Source organism: Biomphalaria glabrata, chromosome 2 (genome assembly GCF_947242115.1).
Source record: "Biomphalaria glabrata chromosome 2, xgBioGlab47.1, whole genome shotgun sequence".
Lineage (NCBI taxonomy): Eukaryota > Metazoa > Mollusca > Gastropoda > Planorbidae > Biomphalaria > Biomphalaria glabrata.
Genome location: NC_074712.1, coordinates 49,958,621 through 49,985,968, shown reverse-complemented (window position 1 = coordinate 49,985,968; position 27,348 = coordinate 49,958,621). Strand labels below are relative to the sequence as shown.

The 27,348-nt window shown below is 36.3% G+C and overlaps 1 protein-coding gene across 1 annotated transcript in view; it reads right to left on the bottom strand.

Moving 5' to 3' along the window:
• LOC106072517 (uncharacterized) overlaps nucleotides 1-14,482 on the bottom strand; it is a 100,205-nt gene extending 85,723 nt beyond the window's left edge. Inside the window, exons 1-2 of the mRNA XM_013232899.2 lie at nucleotides 14,324-14,482; nucleotides 8,626-8,769 (exon numbers count right to left, since the gene is read on the bottom strand). Coding sequence (XP_013088353.2) covers nucleotides 8,626-8,769; nucleotides 14,324-14,387 — 208 coding nt within the window. The 5' untranslated portion in view covers nucleotides 14,388-14,482. The remainder of the gene's footprint in view (nucleotides 1-8,625; nucleotides 8,770-14,323) is intronic.
• Nucleotides 14,483-27,348: the final 12,866 nt, after the last annotated feature.

Genomic DNA, 27,348 nt, shown 5'->3' with positions numbered 1-27,348 from the left:
TTATGTTACAGTGACGAATTGTTAGAGTTAATAGTCAATAAAGTTAGATGAAGCTGAAAGTTGAGTTGTCAAGTTCTTTGCAGTGTTTTTATTTGTGTGCCTACTAATACATTTAGCCAGAAGATTCAGAAATACGTAACAATATAATAGCCCAAATAACTTGTTGCTCGACAGGAGTTGACGTTGACTCCAAAGCCATCATGATCATAATTAAAATCCATACAATTCATGCAAGTTGCCATTTCTTTTCATTGTAATATTAGATAAATAAAATAATGTAATTAAACTAAGGAGTCAATAAAGTACAACAATAACATCTTAGTCTCAAAATTATTTTTAAATATTTTTTTTTATATTGATTACATGTTTTGAATGTTTTTTGTTCTTATTTAGAGATCTTCTCTGGTATAGGTAAAGTTCTCACAGACAGCATAAAAACGACATTTATGAAGTACTGCGCCAGAGCAAACATCCATGCCAAGAAGTTTTTTTTCAGGAAAGTATACACCACATGCCATACCAACTTCATACTCGTAATTGGTGAATTTATTACGGAAGTAAGGAAAATCTAGACAAATACATACAAATAATATTTCTTACAAAAAAAATGAATAGACTAATAGAAGGCAATGTACATCATGAACAATTAAAAAATTATTAACAGTTTCGATTCCACAACGACATTTTGAAATCTAACATAAAAGTTAATGTATGCAATCCTGATTAGAAACGACATTTGCGATTGATACAAAATCTTATTACAAAGCAAAAAATTCTTGATCCTTACTGTCTAATAGTCACCACTCGTTCTTTCTGTTTATGCATTTTAGAAACTTTTAGACTTTCGTCCCGTGCTACAATTGCTACAGCTGTCGTTCCATTTGGATTTGATTCATTCACAAATCCTCGATTTTGCCATCTCGTATATTTGCTGTTCCTCTGGTGTGTCGAAAAGCTTTCCGAGCTTCTTCAAACTGCCGCCAATTGTTTCCTTTGATTCCACAATGCGATGGAACCCACATAGATAATTTGATTGACAGAACAGAGCTGACTTGGGGGGTCCAGTGGATGACCAGTAAGCTATGCATGACTTGGGGGGTCCAGTGGATGACCAGTAAGCTATGCATGACTTGGGGGGTCCAGTGGATGACCAGTAAGCTATGCATGACTTGGGGGGTCCAGTGGATGACCAGTAAGCTATGCATTACTTGGGGGTCCAGTGGATGACCAGTAAGCTATGCATTACTTGGGGGTCCAGTGGATGACCAGTAAGCTATGTATGACTTGGGGGGTCCAGTGGATGACCAGTAAGCTATGCATGACTTGGGGGGTCCAGTGGATGACCAGTAAACTATGCATACCCCACCTTGCTCAGAACGTTTGACGACGATTTTTAGGTGACGCCTTATGGCCTTGGTAGTCCAATTAGAATGTCTGTTGTTCTATAAGAGGGGGTACCTCTGTCATCTAGGCTATTTGTTTCCTTGAGCAGCTCATTGACCTTGGTCTCAACTCCGAGCACAGATATTACCTGTGGCACTAAGTTGTAAGAATACGACAACTGCCACATTGGGAAAAACAATTAGTTTCTATTCTTAAAACAGATCGAGATAATATGCAGCATTTAAAAAAAGGAAATGCACATCAATAAGTGGGGGGGGGGGAGGGGACTTATAAACTAAAATCAACTTATAAGTTGAACTCTATAATTATTGTCACAAACTCTTACAAAAAATCGTATTCAAAATCCCAAACCTTGTAAGAAAATTATAATGTTGCTACAAAAAATTAAGCACATATTAGAATAGAATTATTTCTTATAACTATTTTAACATTTTATGCTTTTAAAGATACCTACCGCCATAAAATAATTCCTTATGTTTTGTATTATTGTATGGTTCTCTAAATCCCCAAACATAATTAGTATAATCATTTGATAAATAAAATCCGACCCAAAGACATCTTGTTTGTTTTTGCAGAATCTCAAGTTTTTCTTTGGTATTGAAAATTCCTAAAACTCTATATACACCTGAAAATAAACAGACACACACACACACACAAAATTATATTTCTTTTAAAGACAATTACTCCTTTATACAGCTGACCAAACTTTGTAAGAGCGATTAGTTTGCTCTCAATATATTAATTAAAGATGAAAAATATAACATTTAACCCCATCTTAATTTCTCACGCTCAGGACCAAACTACAATAGATTAATTAATTAAAAGATATTTGTAATTGTGTTAAGAAAATAGTGTAATAACTGAAGGGAGTTTTTTTTTTTTATTTACACGGAGACATGACAAACACATAGGACTTCTGCCTTGAGCACAGCATCTTCATCTCGGCTATAAACTTGGGCAGAAATCGTTCTCTCTCTCTAATGTCAACATCCTTCCTAGTCTAGTAACTAATAGTGCGCACCTTCTGCACCATCTTGGATGGCTGTGTGCATGGCAGGGTTATAATAATATTTATAGTAAAAAAAAAAGATTTCTTTCTTCTTTTCAAATTTCAAAATCTCATCTGGTCGAAAATCAAAGGGTAGAACCAAAGTTGTAGGACACTGCTCTCAAAAACGGCTCTAACGATTTTTCCAGAAATTCGACATTTTAGCTAGTAAAAAATTACTAGCTAATTGGCCACACTGGAACATCTCTAGATTGATCGTTATAATGTTTCAAATTATAATTGAAATAATTTTAAATTTTGTCAGAGGACTTAGACAAACTGTTACTTAAACAGACATACGTTAGTGGGTTTTCCCGCGTATAGGCCTTTAATCATTAAAAAGTTTAATTAATAAATAGGCAGGCGTTTTGAAACATTTTAAACACCTTTTTCTCAGTATGGTTTTATAGGTATACCTTAAGAATTTGATATACTTTTAGCATAATTATACAATCACTTAACCAGGATTTTTTTTCATGGGGAGAGGTGGGATAACACAAATCAATTTTGGTGATATTTATCATTCCATTTTATACTTTTAATATATATATATATATATATATATATATATATATATATACATTCGAAAACGAATCTAACGATTTTCTTTGAAACCTCAAGGTATGTGTAAATAAATTAAAAGCATCTCAACTCATTGGTCACATCGCGAAAACTCAGGTCGACCGTTATATTGGCCTGAAAATGTTTCATTATCAAAAAATTAATTTTGGTTAGAAAGTTTTATGAATGAAAATTTTCCATATAATTTTAAAGGGAAAAAACTTGACACCGCTTACGAAACTAGGCTTACAGCAGTACACTAAAACCATAGACTTATATATAATACTACTAGACTGGAAACCGGAAATAAATTCTTATCTGCGACTGATCAATAGGGAACCATAGACATAAATAAATATAGACTGGAAGAAGAAAGTTATTTTTATATATATACATTCGAAAACGAATCTAACGATTTTCTTTGAAACCTCAAGGTATGTGTAAATAAATTAAAAGCATCTCAACTCATTGGTCACATCGCGAAAACTCAGGTCGACCGTTATATTGGCCTGAAAATGTTTCATTATCAAAAAATTAATTTTGGTTAGAAAGTTTTATGAATGAAAATTTTCCATATAATTTTAAAGGGAAAAAACTTGACACCGCTTACGAAACTAGGCTTACAGCAGTACACTAAAACCATAGACTTATATATAATACTACTAGACTGGAAACCGGAAATAAATTCTTATCTGCGACTGATCGATAGGGAACCATAGACATAAATAAATATAGACTGGAAGAAGAAAGTTATTTTTATTTGGGGGAAGTCAAATATGTTTTATGTACTATATCTATGTGAAAAAAAATGGCGGCAATTGAGCTATAAATTCTAGGACTAACATTTCAGCCAATATATAATTATGATCTTTAGTTTTGAAAAGTACAAAACTGCCATATTCCCAATGTTTTGCCTTTGTTTCATAATCATAGACATAGGCAAATATATATAGGTTTGTAATGTGGATCTATGTTTATTGACATATGGCTTCTTTATTAATGTATGGCGATCGTCTTATCGATTCAAATTGTTAGAATTAGTTTTTAGTCAAAAAAGTCAAAGAAAATTAGCACAACGTGCTCTAATGTTCGTAGTTCGATATGCCAAGGATAAATTCTAAAGTTGAAAAAAAAATTGAATATTATACACAGTAACTTTCAGTTTCAGTAAGTCAGAATAATTCAGTATCACTGTGACTGTGACTGTCACTAATTTAATGTTGATAGATCTAAATCTAAAAAATATGACTAATATTTGTAATAACTAGGTCTAATACTTTCCATACTTTTTACTACTAACTATTAAACTAGTCAGTCTATCATTTATGCATGCAGACTATAGACTAGATCTAGTATAAGTATAGATTATAGATCTAGTGACAATCTAGTCCTAGACTATTTATATTATACTAACTATAGACTAGACTATACAGATTACAATTATAGTTTATAGTATAGTAGTATAGTACTAGTAGTAAGTAGAATTTTTTTTACTATAGTATTTATATAGACTAGATCTAAATCTAGTATTTAAAACTATTTATAATTATTTTAATTATGTAAATTTAATAGGTTTGGTAGGCACGATTAGAGATATAATAACACAGAAGGGGTTCTATCAATTATATAGGTTATGGCTAAAAACAAACAAACTATAAATACTTTTAATTTTACACTGCTCATAACTGCTGTATAACTCATACAAACTTATCTTTTCCCAAATGTTTCCCATAATATTTTTTACTTTATCGTCCAGTCTAGATCTATATATATACATATATATGTCTATGTGGGGAACATTTTGTAGAAAGTTGGATCAAGGCGTTGTTTTGTAAAGTAGTTAAAAGAAGTTGTTGTTTTTTTCAACCCTTACCTATGTAACATATAATTTTATTTTTTAGATCTAGATCTAGTAATTGATTGGGTCCATGATTTGGGCCATTCTTACTGCCAGATCTTGTTGCAAATCGTACAAAGTGCGTTTATCATGTTTTTTTTTAAACTCCCGCCTGTAGAAGTTCACCAGGAATGTTGTCAACTCGGCCGATTTTCCCCTTTTTAGGGCTTTTACTACTGATGCTACTTCCAAGCGAAGCATTGGATAGTCGTCTATGTTGGATACTGCCGGGACATTTAGTATCTCTGTATCTCCTGAGATTTCAGTTATACAACTCTGAACAGTATTCCGTCCATCTTCTTATCTCAGCTTTTTCTTCAGTTAAGCTTTTTATGTTTTTGTCTTGTATTGTGCTAGTTCTTCCATGCTTTGAGGTAGTGAGGTCCTTCACTAGTTGGTACGCTTTTTTACTGTAATTTCTGTAAAGTCCCTGTTCAATTTTTTTGTGACTATTTCTATATTAACATTTTTTTCGCTTCTTTCATTTCCTTTTTAATCCGTTTGTTGACGCTTATGAATTTTGGGTCGGACAATTTTTTCTCTTTAAGCTCCCGTCGCTTGTCAAAGAGGTGGATTATATCCTCTTATACCCAGGTTGTTGCTTTTTTTTTTTTGGGGGGGGGGGTGGAGTTTCTTTTGTATTTTAAGGGCTGTGTCTGTGACTGCTGTGTTTAGCATATTGACTTGTGTATCAATATCCTGGTCATTGTAGCCCAATATATTGAGGTCTACAAAGCGTCCTCCTACTTGTGACTCGAATATGACAGCTACTTAGGGGTCTTTCAGTTTATCCAGGTCAAATTTTACCATGGTAGGTCCTTGTTTTGTTACCTTTTTAAGGTGTAATTTGAAAGTCATCATAACAAGGTTATTGTCACTTCCAATGTCAGCTCAAGGAAAAATATATGTTTTGGCCGTATGGATGCTTGCCTTAAAACGCTTCTGCACCACAATATAGTCGATCTGGTTGTGGTGTTCTCTGTTAGGACTGTGCCATGTGGATATACGCGATTTTTTTTGTGGCATCCTAGTGTGCTAGCAAGTAAGAGATTGTTGTATTTCGCAAATTCTAATAGTCGTTGACCTCATTCAGAGTTGAGAGGTTATTGTATCTTCCACATGTGCCTTTCGAGATTTGTAGGAGTCGCTTCCTACTTTGGCATTCCAGTCTCCTTGTACCACAAGGATGTCCTTTTTCGGGACCTTGTTGACCACTCCCTGTAATTGCTCATAAAACTCTATTACTGACTCGACGTCATATGCTGATTTAGGAGCGTATGCTTGATTGATATTTAAGGGTGATGCCTTTAAACGTATGGAGATGAGTCGACTGGGTATAGGATAACAGTTCACAACACAGTTGCCGTAATTCCTGTGAACTAGAAATCCCTAACTCCTTGTTCGTGAACATCTTGTAGTCCACTGTAGTGCAGTCTATGGCCTTCAGCTATTGTTGTTTCACCTGTTTTTCCAGCGCATTTCAAAGAGTCCTATGATGTTGAAACGGATTCGGTTAAGTTCATGTGTGAGCTCTTCAACTTGTCCTTCGTCTCTTAGTGATCACACATTCTATGTTCCTATTGTGATTTTATTTCTGGTTTTTATTTCTGGTATTTATTTATTTTTTCATGGACCAGTAATATACTTTTCATCTCCGCCCTGGTCTGTGACTCTTGGTAACCCGGGCGACGGCCGAGCCGGTATGGATTTATTTACGGTCATGATCTCATTTGGTGTAACGTGGGCTAGAAACTTGCATGGCGGCGCCCGTTCCTCTCCATACTTGACCACAGCCGAGTGTACCTCCAATTAGGTGGTTCGCCTTGGTCCTGAACATGTGGCCGTTGTAGTCCATCCTGATACTCTTCCGCCCTGGCCGGTGACCTTAGTCTAGAAGGACTTTCGCCAAGTGGTGCCATTTTATCACCACCACCCCCTCAAATGGTTTAGTCCGCCAGCTGAAGCGGTTTACCAGGACATGGCGCTTGGAGACACATGTGACAGATTTAGGGGTTGGAAGAAGACCAGTGAGACCGTTCACCTAAAGGCGCAGCATGCTGGACCATCAAAGGTACTACCCATTTCCAGTCACTGGCGGATCCGGGGGGGGGGCGCACGAAAGTTAGTATACAATTCACACATTTTTTAAAGGAATTTATTGCTCATGTTAATAATATATACTAATTATTTATATTTCAACCTATTTTTAGATTATTTCGCCCCCCCCCCTCTAGTATGTTGGCCTATTTGGTGGGGCGGGAGGGGGCGATGTCATCAATCCCAACCCCCCGTAAACTTTCGAGTGAGGGGGGGGGGGCGATCCAATTTATTTGTAGAAATCACATCTTGCTAACAGAATCAATTAAATATCTATATGATTAAAACTTGTTATTGATATTTTAACCGATCTTTATTTTATGTCGTTCCCCTGTTGGCCGATTGGGGGGGGGGCGAATACCTCTACTGCCCTTCCCACGTAAACCCTTTGAGGGGGGGCGGTCCTACTTTTACTGGGAAATAATAGTTTATGAACAAAATTAGTTGAATAAAAATAAAATTGTTATATTATGTCGCTCCCCTTCTGGTATCTTGGTCGATTCTGTGGCTTAAGGGGGGCGATTGCATCTACTGCCCTCCCCACTCTAGCCCTCTGAGTTGGGAGGCGGTCCTATTTTTATGGAGAAATCATAGTTTGTGAACAAATATAACGTAGAGACTTTGCATGACTTGAAAGCCACAATGAATATACTAATTGCAATATTAAATGTCTGAACGTAAGCTTTTGAAAAGTTATACTACAAACTGCAAAGACTTTCTTCTTATCTTATAATAAGCCAATAGTTTTACGTAAAAGATGCCATGTAAAACGACACGACTTGAACTGTGGTTTTTCTAACTGATGAGGGACTTTCTATTCTAATCGACATTTACAATGTCATTTAGAACTATAATAACATAAAAGCAACTCTTCTGATGGGTAGTCTTTATCCGATCGTTCCTTTTTGTCATTACAAAAATATTTCCGAAATGAGTTGGGGTAAATACCCTTCCTTAACAAATTATTTATCCGAGCGAGCTTGGTCACCTGGTACTATATAGCTCTTCCTTCGGTGATCGAAGATGAGCACGTATCTCATATCCCATGAACTCAAAGATGACTGTTAAGTCCAATTATCGCCTTAAAAAGCCGTACGCATATGTGACATGGGTAGGTTTGGTCAGTTTCAGATACGCCTGCTTCTTCTCTCAGCTTTTTATTGGTTCGGCGCTCTTGCACGCTGGCCACTCTTCTTGATTCATATCTCATGACTCCGAGACTCACAGCTTCACGTCATGAGAAGCGACCAAGAGCTAGTGCTTCCCAGACGTGAATGTCAATATTAGCCTCCTTAAATGAGGTGCTAGCACCTATTACTAGCTATTAATAGTAAAATAATTGCAAATAGGCAGACTTTCTTGGACCAATTAAACGCTACACTTTAGTATATTTTCCTCTTCACCCATATAATTTCACTTTGCTCTGATTCAACAGAAGCCTCGAGTGCTCCCTGATTGATATAGTTTCTTTATTTTTATTTCTTTTTTCGAGTTCGAGCCGCACAAATGTTCTTTTTAATGATGTAAAAATTACATAATTATGATGTATAATTATTTTCTAAAGTGATTAAATGTTATTTTTTTTTAAATGATGATTAAATAGAGATATATAACATACCAAGGCATTTTCTATCAGCGCTGATATAAGTATCAAAATCAGGGTTAAGTTCTGCAAAATTCAAACACATTTGTACATTCTTGTTGCGATAAAGTTGAAATCCTCGATAGTTTCTACAGGTATTCGGATCGGGGATAGGATAATCTGAAAATATTGGAGTCATATAAGTAACTTAATCGTTATATTCAACTTTTTATTCATTTTTGTTCATTTTACATAGCTTTGAATTATTTTTGGTATTTTGCTTTTAAAAGTAAATAAACGACGCGACATCTTCTAGGATGTCGAGTTTTTAATGGTCCATATTGCTACACGCTGAATTATTCTTTGCAAAAAAATTTATTGAGCAGGAACTGAGTTGTTTATGTTTTTCTAATTTATGCTCTCTTCTTTGTCGTTCTCTTTTTAAATTAAAGTGTCATTAACAATAATAATAGTAATGATAATTATAATCTTTATTATCTTCAAGGAAATTTGTCTTAAATGTGTGCATTACACACACAAAAAAACAACATTATAACTATAGAAAACAAAATATACATTCACACCGGATTCACTCAAAATTTGCAAGTGATATGTTTATATCAAATTGTTTAATTGTATTTAATGATTTGATGGCCAGGGGAACAAAGGAGTTTCTGTGTCTTATGAATATTTTTCTCAGTTGCCCGATTTTGGATTTCTTTTTTGCCAGTGACCTTACTAGCAGCATCTAGGATATTATGAAGTTTACATTTATTTTTAACGATCAAATATTGTACAAGTCAGAGATATTGAAATACAGCAATTGTAAGCATGATAAAACATTATATTATTTTATTACAAAGACAACCCCAATCCTTTTTCTTAGCGTTCTTCTTAGCACCTCTTAACCTAAATCAAATTTTCTAAACATATAGGTCGCATTTTATTGACGGGAGTTGAAGGTTGGCCTATTTTTGTTTTAGGGAAAGATCGGTTGTATTTGCAATGTAGTTAGTGCCTATAAATTCATATTTGAATATTTATCAAGTAAAAGCTTCAATCAAAAAGATTTTATCAACTAGACATTTAAATAAGTATCCGCTAAACCAATTCTACCGTTTTTCGTGCTGCAAATTACCTTAGCGCGTTTTGGAACATCTGTTGACGTCTTTTGCTAAACAAAGCAGGCCTATTATAAAGGTTTTCGCTTAACATGAAGATAATCTTTCGATGACTATGCCAAATAAAGGCATTACGCTACATGTGCCTATTCACTCACACTTCAGTATCAGACTTTCCCCCACCTTACTTTAGTTCACTTTACTTAACATCTCCTATTTATTAGTATGGATAATGAACTGTAGACGTCAGGAGAATGCGTTTCATTATGTAAGAAAGCAAGAAAACTCTTTACAGCGCCTCCCTCCCCCAGTGTCCCAAGCTGTTGTCTTGGAGGGAACGAGAATATTTTTTTTCCGCTGCTCTAAAGTTATATGTGTGTGTGTTTATACTTAGGGTTAAGGTTTCCATGGGGTTAGGATTAGGGTTTGGAAAAGAATCGCATCCTCTCAATCAAAAGTTTTCAATTGGCTAAGTGCTGGCATTGAACTCGTATCAATGTTTGGTTCTGGCATGTGGCTATTCTACAATTGACTCGCCTTTTAAACGGTTTCCCGGAATGTTTCTCGAAAACGATTGAATCGCCACATATTAGGAAATCGGATTATTGAATAGTTTTTTTAATCGAAATGTGAGCATCAGACAGATGGATAGATTTAATTGCGCAAAAGTATTTGCTAGTTTTCGACATTTTCGGGCCGTTAAACATATTGACATAAATATTTGATTTCTGTTTATTTTAATTAAAGCTTTTACTTATAAAAAAAATGGAAAAAATATTAATAAAAAGCATACAAGACTAAAATTTTCAGATTTATTTGACAATGTTTGTAATTTATTCAGCAATGGTTTAGTACGCCATCTATGCGTTGACAAATTAACATGAACATCAATCTCCGTTTCAAATCATGTTTTGTAAAAGTAATATATATATAGGGTTATAACCTTGCCATGATGGCATGAAGGCTCGTGTCCAGGAAAGTGGAGAACCATCAGAGCCCTTCGAAGTATCGAACGGGGTAAAACAAGGCTGTGTCCTAGCACCTACACTGTTCAGAATCATGTTCTCTGCTATGCTGGCAGATGCATTCACAAATAGAGAAAACAACGGGATAAATATAACATACAGAATTGATGGTGGCCTATTCAACCCGAGGCGGCTGAAAGCAAAACTAAAAATAAAATCAGCAGTAATCAGGGACTTGCTATTTGCTGATAACTGTGCCTTAAATGCCTGCCTTGAAAATGATCTACAGAGCATCGTCAATGACTTCTCAAGAGCCTGCTCAGACTCTGGCCTTACCATTGACACAAAAAAGACTGAAGTCCTATATTTGCCTGCTCCAGGGAAAGCCTACTCGGATCAATGCATCAAGATAAATGGACATGATATAAACGGAGTGGACAGATTTACCTATCTTGGCAGCACACTCTCCAGAAACGGAAAGATTGATAATGAAACTGACCTGCGTATCGCCAAAGCCAGTGCATCCTATAGCAGAATGTGTAAAAAAATCTGGAACAGCACAAAAACAAAGCTAGGGATCTATCGAGCTGTCATCCTCCCAACATTGCTCTTTGCCTTAAAAACGTGGACAGTGTACAGAAAGAAAGTGCAAAGAAACTGAACCACTTCCACATGACGTCTAAGAAAAATACTGAATGTCAAATGGCAAGACAAAATATCAGATACTGAAGTCCTTCAAAGTGAGGGTCTGCAAAGTCTGTTATGTGCCTGAGTCTTTTGTTCCTGTTGTACCTGTTACGAGTACCTCAATGAACCGGTCAGATCAAGACAACGTTGTGTCCTCGTCCAAGACTGTTGCTAAGGATCTTAAAGACCTCTGTCTATCTTCCGGTGCTCACGAAAGTAATTTGTAGCTCGATTACTGCATCCAGAAGTTTAGCATGAACTGTACTTGCGGCGCATCACACAGAGAATGTGGATGCCAAGAAAACAACCGACAAAGCATTTGTACTTCTGCCATCATCATCGACATTGGCATAGACAAATGTCAATAAATCCCGGTTAAATCTGATCTGGCAAAAGGAAGACATCTGAAACTTGAATTTGAATAGACCTATCTCCTGGACGTAAGACTGTTAGCTTAGAATGACTGTGGCGCATTGAACTTCTGTTTGCAACGTGGCTGCATGTGAACCTTGAGCGTCCTTGAGAGACGTCTGTCGGGAAGGTCTGCTGAAAAAGCGTGTCCTTGCAACGGCTGTGTTGACGAAAACAGTGCTTGACACTATCTCTCTTTGTGTCACCTGAAAGAAGAGAAAGCGACGGCCGCAGAGAATAGTGCAGATGACATCGTGGGGAACACAATCCCTGCCACCTGAACTGTCAAACCTCAACTGTACTGTTTCTTTTCGGGACGAAAAGCGCTAAGAAGTGGGCAGTGTTATAACCTCGCCATGCACACCACCATAAAAGATAGTGCAGAAGGTGCGCACTATTAGTGACTAGACTAAGTCGGATGTTGACAGTGAACGATTTCCGCCCAAGTCTAGAACCGAAATGAAGAACCTGTGATCAAGGCAGATGTCCTATGTGTTTGTCATGTCTACATGTAAATAAACACATATACACCTTGTTGAGTTGCCTCACATATACATATGTATCTATCTATCTATCTATCTATCTATCTATCTATTCTATCTATCTATCTATATATAAATAGATAGATAGATATTTTAGGACATTCTTATGAGTTTTAAAAGATTTTAATGATTTCCGGAGATTTCCATGACGTTTTCGTAAATTTTTGTAATTTCAGATTTCCTGATAAATCGGCAGGCCGCGGGAAATCTGTTATAAGTTATAACATGGTTTAATTGAAAATTACACCTAGAATTAGCGCGGGGTCATGAAAGTGCGGGCACATTGCGGTCGCATAGGTTGCAGTGGCCTAAGGCCGGTTCTACAAAATAGCGGCGTATGCTACGCCGCGGGTCGACTAATGATCAATAGATGAAGATGCTCAATTATTGCAGATAGTCTTACGTTTACATTGATCTATTCAGTGGAGTCACTAGGGTTGGTTTCACTCGATGCGGTCAGCTCATGGTATCACATCCAACAATATTCCCATATTGTATTGTAAAATGTCGTTGGTAAAGAATTTTTTTTTTTTCAAAATAGGACATATATGAAAATGTCAGACTATTTAAAATAGAGACAGATTTAACATCAAATGAATATTTTTTTTTATTTCATTTAAAAATCTTTTTACTCTCTTTCTCTCTCTCTCTCTTTCTATCTCTCTCTCTCTCTCTTAGATAGATAGATAGATAGAGTGCTTTTTTGTGACGGTACGCACCGGTACCTCGTACCGGCACCTTTTTCAATGTGGGGAGAAAATGATTACTTTTTTTGTATTTTTAACATTTATTATTAATTTATTAGTAGTTAAAAGCTAGAAAATCCATCACTAAGTACCGGCACCTACTTCATTACAAAACAAGGTTACAATAGACAGTTTGTGTGGAAACACAAACTCAAAATCGGCCCCCGATATAGGCTTCAATATTTTCAGAAAGAACATCCAAATGAAATTATATCAAAGACAAATGAGAGATAAGAATGGAGAAAGGAGGTTAACAGATCTTGTGTAGTGCCCCAACGGTCACGCAGATCAAAGGATAGGTGTAAGTGAATGTAAAGTTAGATGTGAACCTGGCCTAACTAGTTCCCCTTTTAGACCTAGTGGTCTATAGGGCAGATGATGTAAAGTTCATCTGTTTTTGTGGCCTACGGTTAGCGAGGGTGTCATGTAGCCAGCACAACGACCAACCGCCTATACTTTACCCCAACTAATGTCAGGTACCCATTAGAGCTGAGTGGACTCAGAGGCGCCCAAAGATTCCAAAGTTGAAAATCCCAGTCTTCACCAGGATTCGAACCCGGGACCCCCGGTTCGGAATCCAAGCGCTTTACCGCTCAGCCACCGCGCCTCCCCTGGCCTAACTGATGTCTTATAATAGATCTAATTGTCAAAAAAAAAAAAAAAAAAAAAATTCCGCAATTAAAAAAATGTTCAGAAAAATGAAATTTATAAGATTACTATTTATTTTAAATTAGGTTTAACTTATAATGCATACTAATTAGCTTTTTCTCTTTAAAAAAAAGTTTGCATAACTGATTTTAAAAATTAGATTTTTCGCTTTCAGAAAAGAAAAAAGTAGCCGTTGCATCAGAACTTTGAATGGTCTAAAATATTGTGATGTCGGATTTTCAATATCTTTTCTAGTTTACGAGATCTAAACGGGACGGACGGACAGATGGAGAGACATTTCGCACAAAACTAATAGCGTCTTTTCCCCTTTCGGGGGCCGCTAAAAAGCACTGGATAGTCAAATATAGATAGATATAGATATATATTACGGGAGGGGAAGAGCCATGTTGACTTACAGAACCCTATAAACAAAAATTGAAACATGGAAAGGGAAAGAGAAGATCGGGTGTAGGGTGACGCCATGAGCTTACCGCACCGGATGAAAAATCTTCTCTAGCGACACTGCTGACAATACATTAAAGCATAGAAATCAGGTAATTTGCGAAGCAACTATAAATTATGTATGCTGAACTATGTATATTTAATGCACATACTTGGAAGTCCTGGTATTGTTGCCAGTAAAAAACATAAAACCAAAGAAAAGTTGAAGGCGGTCATCTTAAGGACATGAAAATGTGGTAATATGCTTCTTTCAAATCTGGTGAAGAAAATATAACATCGGAAGCGCTTATTTATTCAATCTTGGACCAAATGATGACGCGTAAGACACGATGAATACAGTGTAAACGTGGACTAATGTAAAAAGCACATATCAGTTTTTAGTTTTGACAGCAAGACTAATTGTATTTTAATATATATTTCTTGACTAGATGTCCTCATAGGCCATTGAGATGTCGAAATTGTATTGCAAGGTTAATGAAAATTTTAAGTAGCTGCTGATATAAAAATTAATTTTGAAAAAATTATGAGCTCAAAGAATTAAGGTCTAAAATTTATTGTGTCTAATACAATACAGGGAGATTTTTGTGTGCACACGATTCTCGAACATATTTCTGTGTCACCAGTAAGGCTTCTCCATTAGTTGAGACCCGTGAAGCTCAAGGTTTTTGCTACTTAGAGGCCTAATAAAAATTCTGACACATGATCCACATCAACGCAATAAATTAATTGTGTATAATGAAACCTGCTCTCAGCTCTGTGTTATTATTTGCTTTCAGTAGCGTAGCAAGGTACCGTGATCCCAGGTTCTAGAAAAAGATAAGGGTTCTAGAAAATGATAAGGTCCCTTTCCTCTCCCGTTTTTATTGTGTTAAAATGATTATTTCCAGTATTTATAATTGTGTTTACCAAAAAAAGCACTCCAATATCTGTCTGTATTCTCTAATGACCCCCATAGCTATCTGTCTGTATTCTCCAATGACCCCCATAGCTATCTGTCTGTATTCTCTAATGACCCCCATAGCTATCTGTCTGTATTCTCCAATGACCCCCATAGCTATCTGTATTTTCCAATGACACCCCATACCTATCTGTCTGTATTCTCCAATGACCCCCATAGCTATCTGTCTGTATTCTCCAATGACCCCCATAGCTATCTGTCTGTATTCTACAATGACCCCCATAGCTATCTGTCTGTATTCTCCAATGACCCCCATAGCTATCTGTCTGTATTTTCCAATGACCCCCATAGCTATCTGTATTCTCCAATGACCCCCATTGCTATCTGTCTGTATTCTCCAATGACCCCCAATAGCTATCTGTCTGTATTCTCCAATGACCCCTATAGCTATCTGTCTGTATTCTCCAATGACCCCCCATAGCTATCTGTCTGTATTCTCCAATGACCCCACATAGCTATCTGTCTGTATTCTCCAATGACCCCACATAGCTATCTGTCTGTATTCTCCAATGACCCCCATAGCTATCTGTCTGTATTCTCCAATGACCCCCATAGCTATCTGTATTCTCCAATGACCCCCCATAGCTATCTGTATTCTCCAATGACCCCCATAGCTATCTGTATTCTCCAATGACCCCCATAGCTATCTGTCTGTATTATCCAATGACTCCCATAGCTATATGTCTGTATTCTTCAATGACCCCCATAGCTATCTGTCTGTATTCTCCAATGACCTCCATAGCTATCTGTATTCTCCAATGACCCCCATATCTATCTGTCTGTATTCTCCAATGAACCCCATAGCTATATGTCTGTATTCTCCAATGACCCCCATAGCTATCTGTCTGTATTCTCCAATGACCCCCATAGCTATCTGTATTCTCCAAAGATCCCATAGCTATCTGTCTGTATTCTCCAATGACCCCCATAGCTATCTGTATTCTCCAATGACCCCCATAGCTATCTGTCTATATTTTCCAATGACCCCCATAGCTATCTGTCTGTATTCTCCAATGACCTCCATAGCTATCTGTATTCTCCAATGACCCCCATATCTATCTGTCTGTATTCTCCAATGAACCCCATAGCTATATGTCTGTATTCTCCAATGACCCCCATAGCTATCTGTCTGTATTCTCCAATGACCCCCATAGCTATCTGTATTCTCCAATGATCCCATAGCTATCTGTCTGTATTCTCCAATGACCCCCATAGCTATCTGTATTCTCCAATGACCCCCATAGCTATCTGTCTATATTTTCCAATGACCCCCATAGCTATCTGTCTGTATTCTCCAATGACCCCCATAGCTATCTGTATTCTCCAATGACCCCCATAGCTATCTGTCTGTATTCTCCAATGACCCCCATAGCTATCTGTCTGTATTCTCCAATGACCCCCATAGCTATCTGTCTGTATTCTCCAATGACCCCCATAGCTATCTGTATTCTCCAATGACCCCCATAGCTATCTGTCTGTATTCTCCAATGACCCCCATAGCTATCTGTCTGTATTCTCCAATGACCCCCATAGCTATCTGTCTGTATTCTCCAATGACCCCCATAGCTATCTGTCTGTATTCTCCAATGACCCCCATAGCTATCTGTCTGTATTCTCCAATGACCCCCATAGCTCTACTGATGCTCATCACTCATGGAAGTTACTTACAAGCTCAATAGGACTGTTAGGAAAGGTTAGGGTTAAGGCAAACAAAAGGCGCATCATCCTTATTAGGAGCATTGTGGTTGTGTGAAAGGCTTACAGCCTGTCCATAGAAAATTACTTACAGAAACCAAAGCAGAGATACAAAACAGAGACATAGGCGAGAGTCAAGTTAAAAAAAAAGATTTTTAAAGTTGTTTAGGGAACGTCGAACAAATCCTAAAAGTCGGAACACTTAAACCAATAAAACGAAGACAGTTTGTTTGGAAGCACAAACTCAAAATCGGCCCCCGAAGTGGTCCACCTAGGCAGGTAAAAAGACAGGTTTCAATATTTTCAGAAAGAATATAATAATAAAATTCTAACAAAAGGCAAATGACAGAGAATAATAAAGAAAGAATGTTGACAGATCATGTGTTGTGCCCCAACGGTCCAGCAGACCAAGGGATAGAAGAAAGTGAATGTGAAGTTCGATGTGAACCTGGCCTAACTGATGTGTCATATAAAGATTATCTAATTGATGTAATTCTTTTGTAAAGGGTCAATCTCTTATTCAAAGCCACAAGGAAAAAAAAATCCGATTTAAAAAAAAAATCCTTTAGTTTGGTGTTCTACTGCAGTACCTCTGCGCCGCAGTTCCCGCGAATGATTTGAATAACTACTTATTGTTGTTTTAAATAATGTTCCACTTATAATATTAATTTTATTTATAAAGCGCTGTTAACAAACAAAACGTAGGCTCAAGGTGCTGTAATAATATTACAAACACTAACACAAAAGTTAAAATGACAGTCAACCTAAAAAAGTTTAAACAGATAGGACTTAATGTTCTTAAAAGTGGTGTAGCATGTTGTCTGTCTGAGATCAATGAGGAGTGAGTTCCAAACCTTTGGTCCGTGAACTGAAAAAGCCCGCAGACCGTAGCTTTTGAGGGAAAAACATGGCACTACTAAAAGCGTTGAGTCCATTGAGCGCAGGGCTCTCTGGGGGACATATGGAGTAATCAGTTCGCTAAGCTACAAGGGCATCTCATTGTTATGACAACGAGATGACAAAGTGTGGCGATTCTCACTTTCACGGGAAGCCAATGGAGCGTGCGCAAGAGCGTAGTAGCAGAATCTCGTCTAGTTTTTTTGAGGACTATTCGAGCGGCGTTGTTCTGTATTCGTTGCAGCTTGGCTATTTTGTCATCAGGTATACCTGCTAACATGGCGTTGCAGTAGTCAAGGCGGGAGAGTATGAATACCACAGCTAGCGTTTTTGTTAACTCCGTTGTTAAATATGGTCGGATCTGGCTTAAAAATTTGCGCTAACACGATGCGCTCCAGAAGCTTTGACAGGAAGGGAAGATTTGATACCGGGCGATAGTTTTTAAGACATTCCGGGTCAAGACTTGATTTCTTTAATAAGGGCCTGGCAAGTGCATGCTTAAATTGCTGTGGTACAATGCCTGAAGTCAGTGAAGAGTTAACAATGCTAGTAATTGTGGGTACAAGCTCATCCAAACAATCAAGGAGAAAGGAGGTTGGAATGGGATTAAGGTCACATGACTTATTTGGCATCTTTAAAAGAGTACTTTTGACATAATCTTCACATACACGCTAAAACTTGCAAAAAAGGAGAATTTTTAAAAAGTGAAGAGTGGTCAAGCTGTGATGAGAGGGATGGCATGTCATTTGTGATCCGCTCAATCTTGCCAATGAAGAATCTATTGAAGGAATCAGGAAGTTCAGATACTGGGAGAGATGACTGCAAACGTTCGTTGTTGTCTCCCCCTAAAATTTCAGCGGAGATCAGAAGTTTCGAGTTTTTGTCGAATATGACTAGCTTTTGCATCTCTAGTCATACGGTTAACCTTGTTATATCTATATTATAAAGTAGAATGTGTGGCGTATGTATGTATGTATGTATGTTACTTATAGACATCAAAACCGCTAGACCAATCTTGATAAAACTAGGCAGGAATGTTCCTTGGGTACCAACTTAGACCGTAGTGTATGTATTGTAGCCCTAAAACAAACTTAAGACCCTCAAAAAAAATAAAGTTGTCCGACTCTATTACAGCTATAGTATTTTATGGATCTAGGCCATGTCCACAATGTTGACATGAGAAAAGATAGAAAGGATTTAGACCTAGATCTAATTTTAAGAAATACACTTTGCGCAGATAGTTTTTTACTTTGACACATGAAAAGACAAAAGAAGATCTATTGATTTCATTATATAATAAAATTAACCTTCAATTTTGTGTTTCAAAAGCATTTTTTACATTAATTAGTTCCTTATATCTGTGATTACAGATTTCCTGATGAACATTCTTTCATTAGACAATTCCGTAATGAATCGCGTACTAAATATTAATTCGTTTAATTGTTTACTTTATAATCCCATCCCTAGATCTAAAACTCTAATTCAACTCTAAGATGATAAAACTTCTCTTCGTACGGATAGTTTTATACTTTAACACATAAACATTTTAATTAAAGTCCATTCATTTCATATTTTGATCAAATAAACATTCAAATTTGGTTTTCTAAAGCTACATTCGTTTACGAAAGCTGCGAAGCCGAGTTGAGATAGGCCTAGATCTATATTCATTCATGAATCGCGTACTAAATATAATTTCGTTTAATTGTTCACTTTATAATCCCATTCATTTAACAAAGCTATCGCTCTTTTCGTTTTTAATACATAAGAATGTATCGACCTCGGGTAAACCCATTTTCGCAAACCTAATTTTATTTTCGTAGCGAAAGAGAAATAACGTGAAAGGATCATTAGCTAAGTTTTACATACATCTAAATCCAATCCACTACATTAGTAAACACAAACTTAGACCCGCAGGCCGCGGGTAATGCCAGGCTAGTATACTATAAAGTAGAATGTGAGGTGTATGTATGTATGTTACTTATAGACATCAAAACCGCTTGACCAATCTTGATAAAACTTGGCAGGAATGTTCCTTGGGTACCAACTTAGACCGTAGTGTATGTATTGTAGCCCTAAAACAAACTTAAGACCCTAAAAAAAAAAAATTGTCCAATTCTATTACAGCTATAGTATTTTATGGATCTAGGCCATGTCTACAATGTTGACATAGAAAAGATCGAAAGGATTTAGACCTAGATCTAATTTTTAGAAATACACTTTGCGCAGATAGTTTTTTACTTTGACACATGAAAATACAAAAGAAGATCCATTGATTTTATTATATAATAAAATTAACCTTCAATTTTGTGTTTCAAAAGCATTTTTTGAATTAATTAGTTCGTTATATCTGTGACTGCAGATTTCCTGACAAACATTCTTTCATTAGACAATACCGTAATGAATCGCTTACTAAAAATAAATTCGTTTAATTGTTTACTTTATAATCCCATCCCTAGATCTAAAACTCTAATTCAACTCTAAGATGATAAAACTTCTCTTAGCACAGATAGTTTTTTTACTATACTACTAATTATAGTCCATTCATTTCCTATTTTGATCAAATAAACATTCAAATTTGGTTTTCTAAAGCATTTTTAATAGACTACATTCGTTTACGAAAGCTGCGAAGCCGGGTTGAGATAAGCCTAGATCTATATTCATTCATGAATCGCGTACTAAAAATTATTTCGTTTAATTGTTCACTTTATAATCCCATTCATTTAACAAAGCTATCGCTCTTTTCGTTTTTAATAGATATGTATGTATGACTTCGGGTAAATCCATTTTCGAAAGGATCATTAGCTACGTTTAACATACATTTAAATCCAATCCACTAGATTAGTAAACACAAACTTAGACCCGCAGGCCGCGGGTAATGTCAGGGTAGTATATATATATATATATATATGCATGCTAAATAGATTTTTTCTATTTAAAATAAAAGTAAGCAAATAAACCAGTTCACAAATTCATAACTGACGATGCCTCATAAATCAACACAACGTTACAGTAACATCAAGACAGCTTCCCATCTAGCACATACACATGATCGTTACACTACGGATCAAATATTCGCTAAAAACATTGATTATTTTCAATGCCTAATTTTCCGGTGCCTAATTTTCTGCCTTGTCAATAAAAGCCCAATATACAGGTGCCTAAATTACAGGTTGCCTAAAGTTCCTGGTGCTTAAAACGCCAGACATCGGCATTCAGAAAGACGGGAAAGAAACACAAATCCCAGAAAGGCGTTACGTAACGTCAATCTTAGTGTTACTTACCTCCGTAAAATAATTCTTTATGCTTTGTTGCATTGTAATCTCCGAAGTTACCTCCCCAAGTATATTGTCTACATTTAAAATCAAGTTCAAAATTAACCCAGCCACATCTCGTTTGTTGTTGAAGAATGCCAAGTTTTTCTTTGGTATTGAAAATTCCCCAGTAAGATTGATTCACTGAAAATAAGCAAAAAAGATATTGTTCTGCTAATCTTATATTTAGCAGCTTGTAAAATTGTCAGGCTTATGAATTATTTGTGTTAACTAGCTGTACACAATTAAGGTCCCGGGTTTACCCTGACAAGAACATCACTCACACACAGTCTTACATAGAGTAATCAACTATGTTAAGAGTTTAAATAACAAAAAAATGAATTTAATTGTATGAAACTGACATAAGTGTATGTACAATGAGGATGATAAATAGACAATATATATATTAGATATATAATATATATATATATATATATATATATATATATATAAAGATATTATTCAATAATTAGTTTAAGCACCTTTGCTACTGCTATCCACTTGTCACCCTGGTTTCATAGTCCACCAGATTCTGACCGACTGGCGTCACAAAGCTGCCAACCTCGGTAATAGTAAAGTTAGACCTCAGATGATCGCCAATTTGACAATGACACTGAAAACTGTAATATATATTTCTGAGACGGCAAGCGACGCTCACAGTAGCATAGACTCGAGCTCAGTATATTCAACTCTAACACTGTCACCCTATAAACGAAATAAACACAAAACGTAACTTCTACTCTAAAACTAGAAATAGTGACAACCTCATACAACATATATTAATAGATATCACAAACGAATAACTCACCATAAACAGGGGTCCAAAAATCCTACTGAATAATAAGTCCGAGAAACTAGTACAGACTATAGACCTTTTACGGAGCAACACACCGTCCGCTTCAAATAAATTCAGAGGATGAACTGCCTCATGACAAAGAATGACCAACAGATGTCACCGGACTTTGTGACGTGGCAAAAACAATTCAAAACAAAAATACAAGTCACTCTCGACCCGTACCAGTACTACGAGTAGAGAAAATAAAAAAAACAGAGTTAGGATAACTACGCGACAGTTACCTCCCCAAGTATATTGTCTACATTTAAAATCAAGTTCAAAATTAACCCAGCCACATCTCGTTTGTTGTTAAAGAATGCCAAGTTTTTCTTTGGTATTGAAAATTCCCCTGTGAGATTGATTCACTGAAAATAAGCAAAAAAGATATTGTTCTGCTAATCTTATATTTTGCAGCTTGTAAAATTTAGGTACAGTGACTACTGTATGTCTTCTACAAGGAAATTTTTATTTTAAAAATTAAATATGTAACAAGAAAATAAAAAAAAAATACTTTAAAAAAAACAAAGCTTGTATTAAGCTTAGTTGTATCAAGTAGTTTGGATCAGTCATGTAATAAAATTTGTTATGGATCTAGACTAACAATAATAAATTTGTGCAATGAGCTATGTTGTTGCACGTAAAAATTATACATGTGCCAAACGCAACTAGTCAAATTTTTACAAAACTTATTTCTCTACAAAAGAAGTTACGAAAGTTATATAAGATTACAGACCTATAGGCCTAGAAATAAATAAATATAGACTGGCAGTAGGAAGTTATTTTTATTTGGGGGGAGTCAAATATGTCTCATGTACTATATCTATGTGAAAAAAAAATGGCGGCAAATGAGCTATAAATTCTAGAGCTAACATTTCAGCCAATATATAAATATAATCTTTAGTTTTGAAAAGTACAAAACTGCCATATTCCCAATATTTTGCCTTTGTTTCATAATCATAGACATAGGCAAATATATATAGTTTTGTGATGTGGATCTATGTATGGCGGTCGTCTTATCAATTCAAATTGTTAGAATTAGTTTTTAGTCAAAGAAAATGAGCAGAACGTGCTCTAATGTTCGTAGTACGATATGCCAAGGGATAAATTCTAAAGGTTGAAAAATCATTTTCACCTTTGCTTCAATAAATTGAATATTATACACAGTAACTTTCAGTTTCAGTGGCTTTTTAAAAAATTATGTTTGTATGTGTGTTTAATAATGCATGAATGAAACTTTTCTTTAATAATTTGAACTGCTTTTAATTATTTTTTTAATAAAGAAAACAAAATCATACCTTCGAAAAAAATTAAATCGATACAAATATTAACGATAGAGAAGATGGTGTAGATTCGGAACAGCAACATTTTACCGCCCAGCCCTCCTCTTTTAGGAAGTAAGACCCCCTTCAAAAAAAAAAGAACATCTTAAGGGTAAAGGTTGTCGTCAACACTCCCCGATCCAACTATGTATCTAAAATCATAATCTTTTGCTTCGTAATTGAGGTGAGGGAAGGGGGCTGTTTTTTTTTTATAACATTTGCTTTCCTACTCTAAAACTTGAACTTACATTAACTTAGGATTTATAAGTTGAAAAAGTTTACTTTATAGAGGGGTAGTGCCATAATAAAAAATATTTTTATAATATAAACAGAAAATCTAAAGCATTTACATTAGTAACAAATTATTTACACAAATTGCCTAATTATCAATATTGAAAAATCAGCAGTCAACCGCAAGTTTTGGTAGTTGAATTAAAGCGATGAGCGGGAAATCATTTGTACTACCTATTTCCTGAATTCAGTGATGTATATTATATATTATGACTCTTAACCTGGAGCCATTTTTTCTCGCATTATTATTATTGTTATAGTTTTTCCCGTTTTGTCAGTTTTTCTTTTGTATCATGTATTATAAATTGTTATAGATATTATTTTTTTAACATAGTCGAAAGCCCTTAGCCTAGGATAAAATATACTTTAAGATTTTAAAATTATGTTCAAAATTAAGGTCGCTATAAAAGAGTGCCTAATTTTCCGGTGCCTATTTTTCCAGGTGCCTAAATTTGCAGGTGCCTAAATTTCCAGACTGTGACGTGCCACTGGGAAAGGCCCCCTTTGTCATGCGATTCGTGAAGGTATAAGTAATTAAAATCATATAATTATAAAAAATAATTTATTTTTGATGACGTTAAGTCCAAGGGTTACTAACGCCATCGTAGACCAGCATGCTTTACAGGTCGGAAAACAGAACACACAGGTAGCATACAATAGAGAAGAAAATAGGTTTAGATAGCAAGATTTTAAAAAATGTTTAATGTAATTAAAATAAAAGGGGGAGGGATTACAAAGGTGAGGAGCATAATTATACATCCTAAAGTAACATTCATACGTAAAGATAAATGAGATTATTAAATCATCATAGTGACAGCTTACTGTGCAAATATGTAAATGCCATACTGTTTTTATGACTAAGCTCTTATGTTCAAAGGTGTGGTCGTTGTCGGCTCTGAAGCTTTCTCCTCTGCCTTGGTGCTGTTGACTGTTTAGTCTGCTAGTATGAGCATCAGCTTGGAAGATGCCAGCTCCAGCCGAAATAATGCAGTTAAATTATAAATAGCCCGGTCGCTCTTATGTGTCCTCAAAGAGGGAGTGACACAGCGGAAGTGGGGCAAAATCAACGAAGATCAGGCAGGCTGCGGGGTCTGAGAATTGACTTCAGATTTAAAACTTAGTACTCAGTGTTCGCTGATGCCAGTTCCTTCCTCCAGCCACGGAGTTAAGGGTGGGTTCAACAGAAACAGCAGGTACGGGAGTTACGAAAGGCATTGTCATGAGCCAGGAAGGCTAAAATGAATTCAGCTATAGTACTGGGAATAATCGCTGATTCAGATCCAGCAGTTGGCAGGAATTTCGCTTATTAGGAAAAAGTCGTTGTCTTTAATCGCTATCAGGCACAAGGTAGAAGTGAACAGAATAAGGGGACACAATGAATGAAATCTGTAAATAAACGCCCCTCAACGTTCTGAATAAAGTGCAGCGATTGCTTCTAATTGAAGAAGTTTGAGACTTGTGTATGCCACTTGGTTGGAAAGAGGGATTGGACAAGAAGGCATTTGATAGTTCATGTGATGGTTTCAAAGGTTGTCATGGCCAGGGGTGTCAATGGAATAAGCTCCCATTGTCTATAAAATACCCCTTATGGCATGCGTCTCAAATAGCATCTGACAAATAAGTCAAGCACCTGGTCTGCTCGTGTGGTTTCGATATTAAGCCCGGCGAAACTGGGTCAAGATAGACAGTGTGAAACCCGGTCAAGATAAGCACTTTCCTTTTAATTGACAATGCGTTATTAACGAACACCTAACTAGAGTTCAAGTGTGAAGTGTGCTCACGGTCCAAATGGGAGGGGAAGTCCGGCAGCCTTGCACGATGAAAGTATCACAATCAAAAACGTCAACAAGGTTGTTACTCATGACACTAGAATAAAATAGTGAAGCTTACCCAGATGGGCAAACTGGTGAGTAGCGAATGTGGTTTGATTTTGTGATTTTCCACCTCATTCTCGTGAATGTATTTTATTTTGGCAGCTTTTCTTTTGAATGATGAAAATTCTGTTAAAATCGGTATTGTTGGTATTTTTTTACTAGGTTACCAATAGCCCTTAGCCTAAGAATAAAATAGTAAAAAAAAAAATATTAAAATTAAGGTCGCTATTAAAATGCCTAATTTTCCGCCTTGCCAGAAAGTGCCCGATTTACCGGTGCCTAATGTACGGGTGCCTAATTATCCGGTGCCTAAATTATCTGTGCCTAAAACTCCAGTGCCTAAATTTGTAGACACCACACGCATGGCATGGTGGCACTGAAAAAGTGGTACAGCGCTTGGTATTTGAAACGAGTGTTTTCGGGTAAAATCTCGGACTGGGATTAGGAATTTCGGTATTTCAGGACGCCCTGAGTTCAACCAAGCGTTCTTATTGCTGTCAGCTTGAAACTCTTTTTGTAAGTCAGCTAACAGCAAACACATCTGTACATTCTTGTAGCGATAGAGTTGAAACCCTTTAACGTCTCTACAGGTCTCTGGATTTGGTGGATCTGAAAATATATGGTGTATTAAAAGTCAATTATTAAAAACTTATTGTCATCTTTAAGCTTTTAGCGTCATTTGAACGGGAACTCCGTTTTTTTTTTTTTGTTTTTCATTGAACATGGCAATAATTTCAATAATTTTGATAAGCTACAACAGGGGCGTAGCCAGGATTTTTTTCGTGCGGGGGGGAGGGGTCTTTTTCTCTCTCCCCCCGCCAAATATATATATATATATATATATATATATATATATATATATATATATATATATATATATATATATATATATATATAGTTGATCTTCATTACATTCTGACTCTTCATTCTTTCGGACGACGTTTATTGTAACCTAGTGTAGGTTCTTCCAGGAGTTAGTGGAAAAATGTAGACTCCCCGCCCTTGCCATAAAGGTGGTCTAGGACTCTAGGTGAGAGCTGCCCTTGCGCGGGGCGAAGCCCCGCCGCCAAGCACAATTTCCGGTATTAAAAGCCAAAAAAATGCAGATTCTGAGGATTCTACAGTGCATTATCCTGCTATTAAAAAGTTTTATTTCAAAAATCTAATGTAATATTCTTAGTGACTTACATCTTCCCGCGCCTTCGGTTCATTGGGCGGCAAGTTGTTTTCACAAAAATCTTTCACTGGCTATGTCTGAAGCCTCTTCCCACCTGCTCTGAGGACCTCCATGAAAGTGTGGTGTGAAGTTGTACTAGGATGTCCCTATTTGCGCTCTCCTCGTAATGGCCTCCATGTCAACACAACTCTTATTATGCAACTCTTATTATGCGTAATTTATTTTGTCGGAGAACATGTCCCTCAAATCTAATGCGACGCTCTGTCACAACCTTAGTTGACATTGCATGATCACGTCATGTTAAGACTTTAAAAGACACGAGGAATTCCTGATGTAGAAAACAGGAAGTAGAATGAATAAAGTTGACTTTGAGTTCAGTCAGTCAAGTCAAGCAGTAAAGTTAAGTCAAGTCAGTTAGGTCTTTTGGACCGAGTGGTCAAGTAATATTTTAGTCCGCAACGGACAGTAGCGACTTAGAAAAGTCTGTAGTAATTTCAGTTAGAAAGTAACTTGTGGGCAGTTGTTGCCAGTGGTCTTTTTGAGACTTATATTAGTTGATCTATATTTTTGCACAGTGTTACCCGCTGAGATGCGGATGTGATTCGTAACTAACATATATTGGATACATTTGATACCGCTGTTATGCGGATAGGATTGTTTATTATTTCTTGACTTGTAGCACTAACAAGGAGTGCAGTATTATTATTATTGTGTTGTAAAATAAACTTTATATTTGTCTGCTGAAACAGACTTCAGTCAGTTTATGGTATTTGTCTTGCCACGTGTGAAGAGTACTTCAGGAAGCAAAGAACCCAGCATT